We start from the raw sequence: 18,392 nt of genomic DNA on the forward strand, positions 1-18,392 counted from the left end.
GGTCATGAAAGACTGAGATGGAATTTCAAGGAAGTGGTCATCCATAAGTCTGGGGAGAAATTAAACTATGTTAAAGGGGCAGAAAGAGGAGCAAAGGGCAGAGGAGGAACATTTAGAAAGTGAGAAAAATCAAGAGAACATAGTATCAGCAAATAGCAGGAGAGGTTTAAAAACATGGGCATCAGAGAAAAGGGCCATGAGGAATCATAGGTGACTTAGCATCAACAAAAACAACAAAGAGAGGAAGAAACTTCTTGTGGCTGATGGTGGCAAAATCATCACTGAGTAGGGAGCACCTGACTTGGGCCTTGGAACGTGGCTCCGAATTGACAGATGGGTATAGAGGGGAAGGCAATGGCCAGGTCCTGGTGAGAGACTACACGGGCAAGGGGGATTTGAGGTTTTACACAGCCACTTTATTTTTTACCTCTAATTTAGCTTATCTCATTATTTTTTTCTGTCACAATACTGTCCAATAAAACTTTTTGTGGAGATTGAAATGTTTTATGTGTACACTAATATGGTAGCCTCTAGTAACACATGCTACTGAGCCTTAAAATGTGACTAGTATTATTGGGGAACTAAAATTTACATTTTGTTTAAATTTAATTACATATTTAATTTTAAATAGCTACCTGTAATGGCTACTGTAATGAACAGCACAGTTACTGACCAAATTTCTGTTACTATATTTATTTGCTGTAAACTTTCCTCTACTAACTAAAGGCTCCAAGAAGGCAGGAACCCTATCTTGTTTTATTCCCCTCCATATGCCCATCACTTAGCGTAGTGCCTGGCACATAACAGATCGTTAATAAATGTTTACTGAGTGACTGAATAAATCAGCTTTGGTGAATCACAATAACATCAACTACTTTTTTCTTTCTTTCTTTTTTTTTTTTTAAGAGACAGAGTTTTACTCCATTGCCCTCGGCAGAGTGCCGTGGCGTCACAGCTCACAGCAACCTGCAGCTCTTGGGCTTAGGCGATTCTCTTGCCTCAGCCTCCCAGTAGCTGGGCCTACAGGCACCTGCCACAACACCCAGCTATTTTTTTTTTGTTGTTGTTGCAGTTTGGCCGGGGCCGGGTTTGAACCCGCCACCCTTGGAATATGGGGCCAGTGCCCTACTCACTGAGCCACAGGCGCCGCCCAACATCAACTACTTTTTAATGCTCCAAATGTCAAAATATTTTTTGGTCAGATCCCAAGAGTGAATATACTTGTTAGAACAGTAGGCTACTGAAATGTATGCAGAGTGTGCAAATAATGGTGGCACTCAACCCCATGAATTGGGGGAGAAGAATCAGCCTGGATCCTATGAGGTAGCTAATCCTCTCTGAAGACTAATTCTAAATGCAAACTTTGAGCAGCTGGCTAGCACCTAAGGTTAACTGGCCCCAATTAGACACATGTGTTTGTGGCCTTCTCCAGTTTTTTTTATACACATAAACAAAAGAATTTCTTTTAAAGGACCTGTAGATACTAAGTCATTCAGATGAAGGCCCATAGTTGTAAACCTGTAAGGTGGACTGTATTTCTTTCAGGTAGTAAAAACTATAGAAAAGCTATTGCATTTTGACTAATCCATTTAGCATTTGGAAGAAGAAACCCAAACCCACCATGAGTTCATGGCTGGGCCTAAAGTAAAAAGTTCTCATTACTTTACCTTGTGCAGCAATAAATTTGTTCTTTTCTTGGTAGCCCTGGGGGGTGAGGGGAGAGAAAAAGAAAGTGAAAAATCAAAAAAGCATATGAATGAAATTCTCTAGTCTGGCTCTTAACCAGTTAACAGAGCCTCCCTTGTGAAAAAATCCAGGCACTTAGCAAGAATTTCTAGCCTAGAAATTCCCAAGGGATTAGCTTTAGAGCTAGGAATGACAGATTACAAAACTCAAATGTCCTAGGTAGTTTTCTCAAAGTGAACAACTAATAAATACTGTATAAGAATATCCAAACACCAATTCCTACTCTAGACCATGTTTCTGATACTGTACTGGGAGCCAACAATGCAAGTTTCAGCGTCTAAGAATCCTCCAGGCAGAAGCCTATGTGATGATTCTAGGTATGAAACTGGGCTCACTTTGGGAAGGACAGAGTTATTTTCCTAAAGATGCTTTACTCAGGTACAAAAACTTTCTTGGAATAGCCTGTGGGTATGGTGGAACAGCTCTCAAAGTTTGACAAGAAACTTCTACATCACAGGCAGTAGGGAACAAGAAGCAGAGGGGCCTGAGGGCACCACTCAATATATAAGGAATCTGAAAAACTAACATCTGGTAGTAACTTTCTTTTTCAGTCTTTACTGTTCTAGTTATGTGTCTTTTCAACCTCATTGTTTAAATGTAATGTTCACACGAGAAGTCCAGGTAAATGAGAATCGTTTGCTTTAAGGGTTTTGTATCAACCTCTGGCCCTGGCAGGCAGCAGTGAGACGGGGAACATGAGAGGCAGCTTCATCTACAGGAGCCACACCAAGTTGACAATGTGACACGAGAGGCAGCTTCATCTCTAGGAGCCACACCAAGCTGACAATGTGAAATGCAGAGCTATAGGCAATGACCAAAGAAAGTGGCCTAAATCTGAGAAGCAATTTCTATTCCAGTTCAAACAAGGGCAGGCCAGGGGCATATGAGGCCGGTGCCCTACTCCTTTGAGCCACAGGCACCGCCCCGGAAGATGTTCTAAAACAATTATGGTGATGGCTATATAACTTAGTAAATTTACCACAAATCATTGCATTCTACATTTAAAATGGGAGAATTATATGTTCTATTAATTATACCTCAGTAAAGTTGAGAGAAAAAAATGTTTGAAAGTGTAACTAGCAGCTTGAAAGAGGCTCAATTAATGGCCTTTGAATTTGCTTTAGCATAGGACAGTATCTGCCCTACAGGCCAAGGTCCTTCCTTCCCCCTGGATCGTCAACTTGCCCTTACCCCCATTTGTCACCAAACCTTTCCTCAGCACCATACTCTCTGCTTCTCAGATGCTCTCCCCTCTTGGTCTCCTTCTGTCTCACCCATGGGCACTTCCTATTCAGTGTGCCTGGCAGTGGCTGGGGGGCCTGGGACCCTGTTCTTGGCCCCCTCTTCTCTAATGACTTCCACATCTATGGCTCCAGATCAGTATGACCAACTTTACGCTGGATACAACTATGTGGATATCATCTTAATTCTCCCACATATATACAATCACCCTTTTTTTGTTTGTTTTTTTGAGACAGAGCCTCAAGCTGTTGCCCTAGGTAGAGTGCTGTGCCGTCACAGCTCACAGCAACCTTCAACTCCTGACTTAAGCGATTCTCTTGCCTCAGCCTCCCAAGTAGCTGGGACTATAGGCGTCCGCCACAACATTTGGCTATTTTTTGGTTATTGTTGTTTGGTGGGCCCAGGCTGGATTCAAACCCGCCAGCTCGGGTGTATAGGCTGGCAACCTAGCTGCTTGACCTTTAGGCGCTGAGCCACAATCACCAATTTTTGCTAAATTCTATCTCCAAAATGGTTTTCACTTCTTTGCTTCCTCTTCAACAGGCTTTTATCATCTGTGGCCTGCTATTGTAACAGCCCCCAATACTGTGGCCAAAATGGTTTTCACTTCTTTGCTTCCTCTTCAACAGGCTTTCATCATCTGTGGCCTGCTATTGGAACAGCCCCCAATACTGTGGCCAAAATGGTTTTCACTTCTTTGCTTCCTCTTCAACAGGCTTTCATCATCTGTGGCCTGCTATTGTAACAGCCCCCAATACTGTGGCCAAAATGGTTTTCACTTCTTTGCTTCCTCTTCAACAGGCTTTTATCATCTGTGGCCTGCTATTGTAACAGCCCCCAATACTGTGGCCCCTCCTAAATACATGTTTGCATATTGAGCAATCAATATGCAAATATGGCTACACGATTCCTTGTGTTTAACACCCCCCCCTTTTTTTTGTTAAGCAGGCTCAGGCCAGGTTTGAACCCACCACACCTGGTGCATGGGACTGGCACTCTAACCCCTGAACTATAGTTGCCCAGCCAGGTTTAATACCTTTTGATGGTATCCCTAGAGCATTAATTAAAACCCTTTCGCTGGCTGGGTGTGGTAGCTCATGCCTATAATCCTAGCACTCTGGGAGGTTGAGGTGGGTAGACTGGTTGAATTCAGGAGTTTGGGGCCAGCCTGACGAAGAGTGAGACCCTATCTCTGAAAATAGTCAGGTGTTGTGGCAGGTGCCACAACTAGCTGTAGTCCCAGGTACTTGGGAGGCCAAGGCAAAAAGATCGTTTGTTCCCAAGAGTTTGAGGTTGTGGTGAGCTATGATGCCATGGCACTCCACCAAGGGGCCAAAGAGAGACTCCGTCTCTAAAGAAAAAAATTTAAAAAACCTAACAAACCCTTAGTTGAAATGAAAGCTGACAGACACTATAAGGTGGCTCACTCAGCATCCTACTCCCACCCCTGTCTAAGCGTGACTTTCTTTTTTTTTTTTTGAGACAGAGTCTCACTTTGTCACCCTTGGTAGAGTGCTGTAGCATCATAGCGCACAGCAACCTCAAACTCTGGGCTTAAGTGATTCTCTTGCTTCAGCCTCCCAAGTAGCTAGGACAACAGGTGCCTGCCACAATGACTGGTCATTTTTAAAGACTGAGGTCTTGCTCTGGTGAGCTCAGGTGATTCACCCACCTCAGCCTCCCAAGTGCTGGGATTACAGGTGTGAGCCACGGCACCCACTTACTTACAGCAGTGATTTTCAGCCTGTGTACTTCTTGTACTGGTGTGCCATGAGAGGATCTTAGGTGTGCTGTCAACATTTTTAAAGATCTTAAATTATTTCTGAATTAAAATTCTTTTTATTTTGATCAACACAATTTAAGTGTGTTGTGGAAGTTTAACTATAGGTTCAAGTGTGTTGTGAGATACAAAAAGTTGAAAAGCACTGCTACACCTCCTAGGTTTCACTGTGATAGTCATATAAGGCAGTTGTACACTCCTATAGCTGCTCTGTTCCTTGCTGAGCAACACCTCGATTGGTTCACTAGCCCTTCCACAGGCCTTGTAAGCTATCCAATTTCTTATAATAAACCCCCTTCTGCTTAAAAGAGTTGAAAAAGGGTGGCACCTGTGGCTCAAGGAGTAGGGTGCCGGTCCCATATGCCAGAGGTGGCAGGTTCAAACCTAGCCCCGGCCAAAAACCAAAAAAAAAAAAAAAAAGTTAAAATTAAAAAAAAAAAAAAAGAGAGGAAAAAAAAAAAAGAGTTGAAAAAAGTAGACTCTGGTCTGCAACCAGGAACCCCAATGGACACACACGACATTCAATGCCTTCCAAGATAAATATCATGTCAAACCTTTTAACCTGACTGGATGTTTCTAGTCTCTGTGACTTTGCTCATGTTTCTCCTCTGCTTTGAAGTTTCCGCTCATCTTTGAAGGATCTTGAACTCATCCTTCAATTCTGAGCTCTACTGGATTACCAGGTTGGGCTGAATGTTTTTTCTCTGAACTCTATATAACCTGGTTCCCTCCTTTGCTCTGACAGCACATTACAGGGAATGTTCTACCTACCTGTGTTATACCAGGGACCAGATCTTATCACTTTAAGCACACAGCAGGTACTCAAAAAATGTTGGCTGAGTTTAATAAACTGTGAAGTCTAAGTCTTCTTTAATCCCTTCTTTCTAACTGTGGTTAACCACAGGTTTTTTTCCTGCTTTTCTATCCTCACTGAGTTCATAAGACCCTCGATTTAATTCTCTTCCCCTAAACTCTCATTCCAGCTATTAATAACTCGCTAACAAACATCAAGGCATTATAAGATGCCCTACTGTAAGGTCCAACTAAGCATGGTCAAGGGAGAAGGCCTGTTTCTATTGTGCTATTACCACAAATAGCCCCCCAACTTACTGGCTTATCAACCTTAACATCCAATTAAATTTTTTTTTCTATTTTCACCTTCAATGTGGGAAGAGGGGCAGTGCAGTGGCTCATGCCTGTAGTCCTAGAACTTTGGGAGGTTGAGGCAGGAGGATCACTTGAGGCCAAGAATTCGAGACCAGCCTGAGCAACATAACAAGACCTTATCTCTACAAAAACTACAAAAATTAGCCAGATGTGGTAGTAGGGGTAAGGACCAAGTTAACTCCACTTTGTTAAAACTAACTTTATCTTGTCCCTCAGCCTTCATTTTGCAGCTGCATACCAAAGGTGTTAGGCAACCTGCTTCCTCCCCCGCCCCCCGCCCTTGCCCCATGATCCGTGCCCTTGCCCCATGATCCGTGCCCTTGTACAACGTTTGCTCTGAGTGATAGCAACACTCTCCCAGACAGCCAAGGACAAGTACTGCTCAGTCCCCTAGACCCTGTATCAGCTTGCCCCAGCGGCTCACCTCACACCCTCTCCCTTTTTTTCCTTTCTGTACCCTTAAAAACCTCCCTCCTTTTCCAGATCGGGGCTTCTCCGCTCTCCTGCTGCGCCAGGACCAGGAAGCCCAGGCTCGAGCTTGTAAATAAACAACCTCTTGCTTTTGCATCGGACTTGGTCTCTGGGTGATTTATGTGGGGGATCCCGTGACTTGGGCACAACATAGGAGTCTGTAGTCCCAGCTATTCAGGAAGCTGAAGCAGGAGGATTGCTTAAGCCCAGGAGTTTGAGGCTGCCATGATCTTGAAAAACAGAAACAATAATGTAGGAAGGGGCTAAGCTGGTTATGGTGGTAGATGCTGATCACTAACTCAAAAGCCATTCCTCCCCTTTCTTCTTTCTTCCTCACCATCAGAACCATAATTTTGTTTGGACATTAATCTTCCATTGGCTTGGCAGGTGACCATTCCTCAGCCTCAGAGGGATGAATCATATTAATTTTTAATGCCCTTGCCAATGGCTGGAGAGAGGGTATAAGCATTTGATCTAATCCTAGACTGTTGCTGGCCCTGAAGGACAGTGTGGTGGAGAGGCTTCTGTGAAAAGTCTTGCTCTCTACTAAAGAAAAAAGCACTGACAGAAATGCTCTTCTTTTGTGCTGGATGGATAGAAGGAATGCTTGAAACTTTTGCAGCCATCTTATGATCCTGAGATATTGCTGACAGGCTGAGGATATCTGAATAGGAAGATCAAAGAATCTGGGTTCTCAATGTCACTGAGTCATGGTATCAGGTAACCCTAGAACTGGCCTAAATTGGCCTCCATATTATAAGAGAAAAATAAACGTTCTTATCTAGATAAATTTTAGTTGAGTATTTTCTGACCTACAGCTGAACACAGTTTACTGAACTCTTCTCCATAACATCAAAGTCAAATTATTCCATCCAACTTCATCATGATTTCTGACATAAGTCCTAGGAATTCCTCTGATTACTAACTAGCCTCTCCACTTTCCTCATCTACTGCAGCAATTATTTGTCTAATCATGGTCCTTTTCTTTCCAGCTACAAACATGTGACTATCACTGTTAAACATGTATACAGAAACTTCAACAAATCCACTACAGTGAGAACATCTGGACATGAGGCATTTCTGAAATCCATTTAATAGCCCATTTTGTGGGGCCACAACCTCCTGTTCTTCCATCTTTTACCTTTTCTTATACTGCTCTTTCACTTTCGTAAGAGCTCCAATTCCCTGATCCCACCACCTCTTCCTATTATACCGGTTTGTTTCTAACACTTCTTTTCTCTACTGAAACTGAGCCCTTGGCTCTCTACTTGAAGCAGCAACTGGTCTCTCCTGTCTACACACCACATGTTCTGAACATTATCACCAATTCCAGGGTGCAGCTGGATAAAATCACACAAGTGAGGCTGCATCAGTGACTTCGCATTGAAGGCAGGTAGCCCTCTATACAGCTAGACATGCTCTTTTCCTCTTCAGTATCCTATGTCATGATTCTTAGAAGCAGTTCCAAACATCACAGTCTCACCTCTTTCTTTCAGCAGATAACCAGGACTTTACTTAATAGGAAAAACAGATGAGTTCCCCCAACTTGTTTTATCTATACTTTCTTTTTTTTTTTTTAAATTTTTTTATTTTTAATTTCAACTTCCTTGTTCATTCTTCTTCGTTTGAAGTACTCTTTTTGTCTTCCTCTGGCAATGTTCTTGATGTTAGTAGAGATGGGGTCTTACTCTGGCTCACTGCTGTTCATACAGGTCTCGAACCTCTGAGCTCAGGCAATCCACCTGCCTCGGCCTCCCACAGCGCTGGGACTACAGGTGTGAGCCACCACGCCCGGCCGTTTTATCTATACTTTCAAATCCTCTTCTATCCTCTCCTTTACCATTAATCTCAGAGGAAGAAATGTGCCTTTTACATTCACACTAACCTCTCCAACAGTATTTTTTTCCCTTTGTGGTAAAATATATCATAAAATTTACAATTTCACACCCTATCACTGCTTTTGGAGATAGGGTCTCTGTCATCTGGGCTAGAGTACTATGGCATCATCATAGCTGCCTGCAACTTCCAATTCCGGGCTCAAGCAATCTGCTTGCCTCATCCTCCCAAGTAACTGGGACTATAAGCATGCATGACCATACCTGGCTAATTTTTTTATTTTTATAGAAACTGAGTCTTGGGCGGCGCCTGTGGCTCAGCAGGTAGGGTGCTGGCCCCATATGCCGAGGGTGGCGGGTTCAAACCCAGCCCTGGCCAAACTGCAACAAAAAAATAGCCGGGTGTTATGGCGGGCGCCTGTAGTCCCAGCTACTTGGGAGGCTGAGTCAAGAGAATCGCCTACGCCCAAGGATTTGGAGGTTGCTGTGAGCTGTGTGACGCCACGGCACTCTACTGAGGGCAATAAGGTAAGACTCTGTCTCTACAAAAAAAAAGAAACTGGGTCTTGTTCTTATTCAGGCTAATCTCAAACTCCTGGCCTCAAGAAATTCTCTTGCCTCAGCCTCCAAATGTGCTAGGATTATAGGTGTGAGCCACTGCACCTAGCCAATTTTAAGTATACAGTTTTAGCCAATTTTAGGTGTACAGTTCTTTAGCACTGCATACATTCACAGTGTTGTGCAACCATTACTACCATCCATCTCCAGAACTTTTTCATCTTTGCCAATTGAAACTTCATATCCATTAAACACTAATTTCTCATATTCCTCCCTCCTCTTGGTCCCTGGCAACCACTATTGTACTTTCTGTCTCTATAAACTTGACTACTCTAGTATATACATATATGCTCTATATTCTATGTGTAGAATCACATATCATGTTTACCTTTTTGCGACTGGCCTATTTTACTTAGTATAGTATCTTCTGGATTCTTCTATGTTGCAGCATCTGTCAGAATGTGCTTTATTTTAAAGGCTGATTAACATTCCATTGTATGTATATGCCACATTTTATTTATCCATTCATCTGTCAATGGACACTTGGGTTACTTCTACCTTCTGGCTACTGTGAACAATGCTACTATTAAAACCAGTGAGCAAATTCCAGCAGTAAGGTTGTCCTTATGCAGCCTGCATCAGGAGTCAGGCTTGCTTTTGCTAGCTTTCTCTCTTTCTGCTTTCTGTTCAAACTCTTTCTATGAGCTCCTTCCCTATAGCCTATAAACCATACTCAACTCTCTCAGGTCACCTCTAAATCATTCTCTAAATCATCCTATAAAAAACAAACAAATCCCCAACCTTTATAGCAGCACAATTCACAATCACAGAGCTGTGGAAATAACTCAAGTGTCCACCAGTACATGAATGGATTAATAAAATAAATAGCCATGTCGTATCCTTTTGGACAACCTGGAAGGAGCTGAAAACTGTTCTAAGAGAAACATCACAAGAGTCTTGGAGAAATGAAACGTATGTACTCAATGCCAAATTGAAACTAACCGATCAACATTTAGGTATACATATGGAAGTAAATCTTAATCAAGCTGGAAGGAGGCAAGGGGATGTGTAAATTGACACCTATCAGGTAAAGTGCACACTATCTGGGTAAAGGGCACATTGACACGTATGATTTTGACTCAATCTCACGTATAAAAACAAAAGTACATAAACAAAATATCTGTACTCTCTAAATCCTGAAATTAAAAAAAGCCCTCCTCCCAATGTCAGCTCTTCCCTCAGGGCTACAGACTTGACTAACCATACTTACCTGGTGTCAGATATGCTTGTCCTATTCATTTGTTCTCTCTCTTACACACACACACACACACATACACATATTTTTCTTGCTCTGGCCACCCAAGTAGCTGAGAATATAGGTGTGTGCCACCATGCCTGGTTACTTTTTGTATTTTTCATAGAGAGATCTTGCTAAGTTGCAGGCTGGTCTTGGACCCTTGGCCTTCAGATATCCTCCTGCCTTAGCCTCGCCAAATGCTGGAATTACAGGTATAGGGATCACCTCCCAAGTATCTGGGATTATAAGCACGAGCCACCATGTCTAGCTTATTTTTACTATTGAGGGCAAGGACTGGTTTTGTTTATAGTTATTTGAATCAGTTCAATAAAGGATTCATTGACTTGTACAGAAAAACAAATAATTAGATTATGATTTCTATATGGGAAACCTTTGGGAATGATGACAGGTTAAAATCAGACTCCTCAGGGAAAAAAATGGAAGGGCAAATATTTCTCTTAATGCACAGCTGGAAAGCAGCCAATAGACAGCAGTCAATGTTCATTTGGGGAAGATAATGTGACAAGCACCAGTTCCTTACATTGATGAATGAAGCATTGATGTAATCAGAATCTGGAACTCCTTCAACTGGTGTCAGGTGGACTCTAGAATGGTCATCTAGGAAAAAATCCAACAATTAATATTTCAATAAAATCCTATTTTATTTCTTAGTTTTCCTGATGTAACCAGGATAGCTGATACAAGCTGATACATCTGTGCCTACGTGTGCAAAGACACACATATATAAAGAAATCACACTTTAACGCTATTTGTAACAGTGAAGATTTGGAACACCTCAACTATCATTAGGAGACTAGTTAAATAAAAATATATCCACAATATGAAATACTAAGTAGTTGATACAAAGGAAAGTGTTTCTTGACAGATAAACTGACAATACTACTAAAATAAAAATGTCAGAGCAACACGTATATCAATAATATAAAAAAATTAATATATACACACACACACCCCTTACCCATACATATGTACACAAATAAGATGACAGAAGTATCTGTACATACCCAGTGTAGTGATTGTGATAATATTTTTTGTCCTCTACTTCACTAAAAAAAATTGGAATGACACCTTTGATATTTGTTCATTTATTGATAAATTATGCACATGTACCAATATATTATGCACCCCAAAATATAAAATTTTTGAAGGACGAATTAAAAAAATATAAAAGTAAAGTTAAGTTCTGGCTGGGTGCAGTGGCTCAAGCCTTAATCCTAGCACTCTAGGAGGCCGAGGCAAGAAGATCACTTGAGCGTAGGAGTTAGAGAACAGCCCGAGCAAGAGACTCCATCTCTACTAAAAATAGAAAAATTTGTTGGGTGTGGTGGCGTGTCCCTGTTGTCCTAGCTACTCAGGAGGATTGCTTGCATGCTCAATTTGAGGAGTTTGAGGTTGCTGCAAGTTAGGCTAACACCATGGCATTCTAGCCTGAGTGACAGAGCAAGAGTCTGTGTCGAAAAATAAATAAATAAATAAACTGACGTTCACAGATTTTCCTCTCACATCCCTCTAAATTCTGCATATCCCCATCCTGGAGACCACTGGTCTAGAAAAATGTCGTTAAGTTATATGGATCAACTGATTAGCAATAGGTAGCTTTGGGAAGAGGTTATAAAGAGAACTCTTATTGGAATTTCTTTTTCTTTCAATGAGCACTACAAAAAACCACTACTACCACAACCTGCTTCCTGGCTGGTCCTAGTGCAACTGTTCTCCCTGGCCTACTAGTAACTTTAGGCCAGGCACAAAAATCCTGGTCAACCACCTAATTGACTCTGTGAGGATGGGGGACCATCTTTGGAACTATAAAGTCCCTTTCAGCCCAAAGGTTTGACCTTATTCTTATTACCACCTGACCAATTGCAAGATTCTTTCTACCCTCAGAAAATCTGGCGAGAGATGCGATTTCAGGTTACATCCCAAAAACACTATGAACACTCACAAGGCAAGATGTTAACATATCGATTTTTTTCCTTATTTTCCTCCTTGGAGGCAGCCTCACAGGTGGCCTGGATAGGACAAGCAGGGAGAGCCTGAAAGATTAAGAGAAATTAGATGAGTTATTAGCAGGTAGAAACACCAAGTATGCAAACTCCTGTACCAAACCCTGACCTGCCAGCAAATTCTATCTCTTCGAGGGGTGGGGGGAGAACATGGTTCCAGGTGAATACTCGCAGCCTAACACAGAGAATGCACTTCTCCCCTATATAGCCACAAGCTCCTTAGAGTTCAACAAGAATACCCAGGCAGCAGAATGCCTTTCCTGTATATGTATGCTATATGCATAGCATAAGCATAAGCATAAGCATAAGCATAGCATGGCATGCTGTTTTTATAATTACTGAGTGGTTAGGAGCCTGTTACAATGCCTGTCAAAATGGACCACCCAAGTAAATTAGAGTGGGGACATAACTGATGTAATGGCCCATTTATCTTCATGCTAACCACCCCACAGAAATGATGTACATCTCAGAGTGAACCAGATGAATCTTCTGGTCAGTGAGGGAGGGTGTTATGCAGCTCTAGATGGTCAGCTGAATTCAGTTCTCCCTAGCAGTCTAACAAGAGGGTAAGGCACCCCAGCCTCTAGCATCATATGGCAAAAAAGCAAGGATTGGTGGGTGAGTAGGAGGACATTTACATGGATGTAGCAGTTAGGAAGAAGATTTGGGTGAGGTGACATTAAGTTTGTGGGACTGTGGAATAGAAGTAAATTAGTTAGTGTGGGTATGTATGTGGACAAGTATAACATGGTTTGACATGAGATAGTCTGGGCAACTTGAGCAAATCTGTTATCTCATATGTGGCACAAAACATGCATCCCACAAATGCATTGTATGAGAGTGGGAAGCTAAGTTTTTATACTTGAGCTGTTCTCCTTTTGCATGTTCCATCTATTCAAAACTAAGAAAGTAAAAAGGAAAACATCTTAAAATTCTAACACTTATTCCAAATAAGTGATATGGAAATACATTTTTGAGCCTTAAAAATATTCATACTTTTTGACCTCTTAACTCCACTCTGTGAACCTACTCTAAGGAAATGAAAATCTCTATAAGTAATTACTTCATTATTATTTAGAAAGACTCCAAATTGAGGACAACCTTAGTATTCAGCAGTAGGAGAATAGTTAAGTAAATTATGGTTTATATATTACTTTTCACTCATTCTGTCAATAAATACATTATATACCTATTAGGCACCAGGCTGGTACAGAGCAAAGAGTGGTAAAGTCAAACATATACATTGTTCCTGCCCTCATGGGTAATACCAACTTGTGTGTGAGAAGCAGACATTAAACAGACAAAACAAATAAATAATTACATATCACAATAAATGCAATGAAGAACAGAATGCTAGATGATGCTAAAGATGAAGTATCAGAAAGGGCCAAATTTAGATGAGGAAGGATAAGTGTGGAAGACAGCATTCCAGCCACAGAGAACAGCATCTGTGATAACTCAGAGGCAGAGGTTTACTGTGTAAGAAACCAAAAAGTCAGTGAGGGAAGATGTCACTAAGCCAGAAGGTAAGTCTGGGAGGGTGAGGGATGGCATAAGGAAGTGGGAGCAGATGAGCTTGATAAATCAGATTGTTCATTTACATATAGGTTGTTGAAAAGGGAGTTTGGAGGGAGGCGCCTGTGGCTCAGTGAGTAGGGCGCTGGCCCCATATGGTGAGGGTGGCAGGTTCAAACCCAGCCCCGGCCAAACTGCAACAAAAAAGTAGCCGGGTGTTGTGGCGGGCGCCTGTGGTCCCAGCTGCTTGGGAGGCTGAGGCAAGAGAATCGCGTAAGCCCAAGAGTTAGAGGTTGCTGTGAGCCGTGTGACGCCACGGCACTCTACCCGAGGGCAGTACAGTGAAACTCTGTCTCTACAAAAAAAAAAAAAAAAAAATAGGAAAATTAGTTGGGCATTGTAGTGGGCACCTGTAGTCCCAGCTACTGGGGGGCTGAGGCAGGAGGATCACTTGAACCCGGGAGTTTAGGTTGCTATGAACTAGGCTGAAGTCACCACAGCACTCTAGCCTGGGCAACAGAGTGAGACTCTCTCTCAAAAAAAAAAAAAAAAAAAAAAGAAAAGGGAGTTTGGATTTAAGTCCATGAGGAAACCACTGAGATTTTGTATGTACAATCCATTTTACTATTAAAGAATCACTCTAGTTATCGTGTGGAAAATGGATCGGAGGGAGGCAAGAACAGAAGTATAGAATGGAAGCATGGAAAGATGATGGTACTAGGAAATGGAATCATTTGAGATACATACTAGAATCAGAATTACTAAATTTGAAGATGGAATGAAGGGAAGGTGGATTGAGAAGAGAAAGAGATAGGAATGAAGAATGATTCTCAGGTTTCTGGCTTTGATGATGCTGCTGCTGCTGCTGATAAATTAAAAAAAGGAAATGCCAGCCCAAAGTGAACCAGTTTGCCAGATGGAAGCAAGAGCTTTAAGAAGGAAGCAAATGTATTTCTTGGGAACTAGTATATAGTGGTAGGAGAAATTAAAGTGAAAGACCCAAATAAGGGGAATTGGGTCTTACAGTACATCCACTATCACCTACTCAAGAGATTTTCCTCCCAGTTCTTTGGATGCCGAGGTGGGTGGAATGCCTAAGCTCACAGGTTTGAGACCAGCCTGAGTCAGAGCGAGACTCCATCTCTAAAAAATAGCCGGGTGTTGTGGCAGGTGCCTGTAGTCCTAGCTCCTTGGGAGGCTGAGGCAAGATCACTTGAACCCAACCAAGAGTTTGAGTTGCTGTGAGCTAAGATGCCATGGCACTCTACCAAGGGTGACCAGGTGAGACTGTCCAAAAACAAAGAGAGAGAGAGAGAGAGAGATTTTTCTTTCAGTTACCCTAGGAGTTCCACACATTATTTTACTAAGAGAGGCAATTCCCTTTGACACTATGCTATGAACATAAAGGGGAGAAAAAGTTTCCTGGGTTGGGCTCTCTGAACATGGACAGAGGTCATACTTAAGACTCAATTTCCCAATTCACCGATTTGTCTTCTCTTCCCTCGCATAGGCTAGATTTCCCCAGTTTCTCCACTTACCCCAGTACAGGATAGGATGAGACACCAGTTTTGAGGCCCTCATGACCAATCCAGAGGCAATACTTTTCCTATACAGCCTTTCTCTAAAATGATGTAGAACAGAGATAGTGCCAAGACAAAGTTGTAAACAGTCTTCAATACAGAAAGGTCAGGAAGGACAATGACTGCCACCTAATAGTCCTATCAGCATTTCTTATCTCTCAAGTCATAATAAAGAAAACTAGGTTTCTGGGTGAGTTAAAGTTCTTAAAAGTAAAGTTAGAAATAGGAGCCATTGTTTAACAAGAGAAAAGAAAGGGTTTGCCCTGAGAAATATAGGGCTAGACGCAAAGGTTCACACTGAAGAGCCCCAGTCACAGATGAAAACTAGAGGAACTCTAGTCTTTAGTTTCCACTCTAAAAAACAGCTCACAGAGCTAGGGAGGAGCAAATGAACTACCCTTTTTCCCCCAAAATAAGACAGTGTCTTATTTTGTGTTCCCAGATGCACCAGGTCTTATTTTCAGAGGATGTCTTATTTTCGGGGAAACGGGGTAGAAGCCTGAAGGATGTTACACTCTCTGGAAACACTAGGTGGCATCAAAACTATTCCATCTCTTGCTCAAGTCTTAACGGGAACCAAGACTAAGTATTCATTTTTTAAAATATGCCAGTTTTTAAAAATCTATCATATTTGTTTATATTTATTTTTTAAAAGTATTCGCCATTCAATTTAACTTAGAAGTTCTCTTTGGGCCCCTGTCCTCATATTTTGTTCCTTCCATTTTCATAGATAAACTTGGAATTTTATGTTTGTCATTACTTTGCTTTCATTTATTTGTACCGCATATATTTTGCATTCTTAAAGAATATATTATTATTGCTCAGTTTATATTTTGATAAAAAACAAAACTGTGATCAAATGGTGAATTGCTTTTTTTCCCTCAACCTTACATTTTTAAGATTCATCCAGGTTGCTTACTCATTTCAGCTACTTTGTAGGGCTCTATTTTGAGATATCAAAATTTAGTTATCCATTCTACTACTGATGAATATTTGGGTTGTTTACAGCCAACAGTCCTACTCTGAGCACAAATTTATGTGTGTTTCTCCTGTACATGTGCAAGAATTGTGGGGTATGAGGATCTAACTTTACTAGACAAGGCCAAATTATTTTTCAAAGCCGTAGTCTCAATTTATACTTTCACTAACATACAGTATTCCAGTTGTTCTGTATCCTCATCAATATTTCATACTGTCAGACTTTACATGTACCAAATGTAATTTTAATTTACATTTCTCTGATTATTAGTTTTCTGGTCAACAAGCTTTCCTCTTCCTACAGTTTTCTGGTCAACAAGCTTTCCTCTTCTGTGAAGTACCTAGTCAAATGTTTTTCCCTGTTGTTCTACTGAATTATTTATTTTCTTATATATCTGTAAGACTTCTTTACATATTCTAAATACTTGTCCTTTATCAGTTATCTATGTTACAAATATCTTTTACCAAGTTTATGGTCTACCCTTTTATTTTCTTTAGTTACCTATTTATGAACAGAATCTCTGAATTTTCCTGTAGTCAAATTCATTAATCTCAGTCTCAAGAAATCCTTTCCTACTGTGAGATCATATTTTACTATGATAATATTTTACTATGTATGTCTCTACATTTTATTATTTTGTCCTTTAAATTTCAGTGTTTTTACCAATTAGAATTGATTTGTGTTTGGTATGAGACAAGCATTCAATTTCATGTATTCCCACAGGGTTGCCCAATGGTCCCAAGCACTATTTCTTATAAAGACCATCCTTTCCCCACGCAAACTACGACAGCAATTCTGTCATTAATAGGTTTCCACTTACATATGGATCTGCTTCTGGGCTCTCTATTTTATCCCAGTGGTAAATCTGTCTATACCAGAGCCAATACAAAACTGTCTTAAATTACTAAAATTTTATAATCTCTTTATATCTGGTAAGGCAGGTCTCCTCACCTTGTTCTTCTTCTTCAGGAATGTCTTGGCTATTCTTGATCTTTTCTCCTCCATATAAATTTTAGAATCAGCTTGTCAAGTTCCACAAAAAACCTGTTGGGATTTTTATTGGAATTGCATTGAATCTACATATCACTTTGGGGAGAATTGACATCTTTACAATATTTAGTCTCCTAATTCATTGATCCTATCTATTCACTAATTTAAACTATTTTCCTTTTTCAAATATTTGTATAATTTTCTCTAAATATTTAAAAAATATTTATCCCTAGGTACTTTATATTCTAAATGCTACCATAAATGGAACCTTTTACAAGGTATTATTAGATTTTCCATTTCTGGTCTAGGATAGAAATGCATTAAATTTTTATGCTGCCTTTGTATCTAGCAACCTTGCTAAAATAACTTTTTAATTCTAGTAATTTATCTGATTAGTCTCTGAGTTTTCCTGAAGACAAAATTTTCCTATGTGAAAAATTCTTATTTTGTTTTTTCCTTTGCAATCCTTATCCCTTTTATTGCTTTCTTTGCCTCACTGAACAGCCTCAATCTCCAGTATAGGACTAAATCTCATTCTTTTTTTGGGGGGGGGAGAGGGCTGGGGCTGGGTTTGAACCTGCCACCTCCGGCATATGGGGCTAGCGCCCCTACTCCTTTGAGCCACAGGTGCCGCCCTAAATCTTATTCATTTTTAAGTTTGAATCCCCTTTCTATACTCTCACTTTATAGTCACCGGTGCCTGAAACACTGCAGGGATGGGGAATTTGCTACTTTCCAAGGTAGTTCTTGGAACAGTTTTGTTTACAAGGATCCAACATCCGGGTACACAATTTCTTTTGCATTTCACTTGTACCAAGCAGTGTAAAACAATTATGTCAGCTAGAGCCTTCTGGGCCCCTTGCAAAGCTTAACTCCCAACTCTTTGGATTGTAGAATTTTGAAGCTCTTGCAACAGTTCCTGCTAATTCCCATAGAACTTGGGCTCTGATATTTATTTTGAGACAACTCATCAATGCAGAGGCTCTTTCATTTCTGCCTCAACTCAGGTACTGCACTCAGGCTCATCACCAGATTATATACATATACACACATATCTTCTCTACCTGGCAATTCAAGAATTAACTGTGTTGTTAAAGACGTGAGGTTCTGAGGAAGGAGGTCCCATCTCACAATGCACGGATTCTGCTGTCTTACTGCTCCACCTTCCCCATCTTCTCTCTCTCTCTCCTATCCCTTTCCTCTGAGTA

At 41.0% G+C, this 18,392-nt stretch overlaps 1 protein-coding gene across 8 annotated transcripts in view; it reads right to left on the bottom strand.

Moving 5' to 3' along the window:
- Window positions 1-18,392, bottom strand: part of PTPRA (protein tyrosine phosphatase receptor type A) — a 203,475-nt gene that overhangs the window by 18,317 nt on the left and 166,766 nt on the right. For 7 of the 8 annotated variants that reach the window (XM_053574772.1, XM_053574769.1, XM_053574765.1 and 4 more), the window contains 3 exons: window positions 12,060-12,150; window positions 10,638-10,714; window positions 1,668-1,704 (listed from right to left, as the gene is read on the bottom strand). In XM_053574772.1, coding sequence (XP_053430747.1) covers window positions 1,668-1,704; window positions 10,638-10,714; window positions 12,060-12,150 — 205 coding nt within the window. Of the gene's footprint in view, window positions 1-1,667; window positions 1,705-10,637; window positions 10,715-12,059; window positions 12,151-17,145; window positions 17,239-18,392 lie in introns of all 8 variants that reach the window. The other variant, XM_053574773.1, reaches the window with a different exon arrangement.

The sequence above is a fragment of the Nycticebus coucang genome, chromosome 21 (genome assembly GCF_027406575.1).
Source record: "Nycticebus coucang isolate mNycCou1 chromosome 21, mNycCou1.pri, whole genome shotgun sequence".
Taxonomy (NCBI): Eukaryota; Metazoa; Chordata; class Mammalia; order Primates; family Lorisidae; genus Nycticebus; species Nycticebus coucang.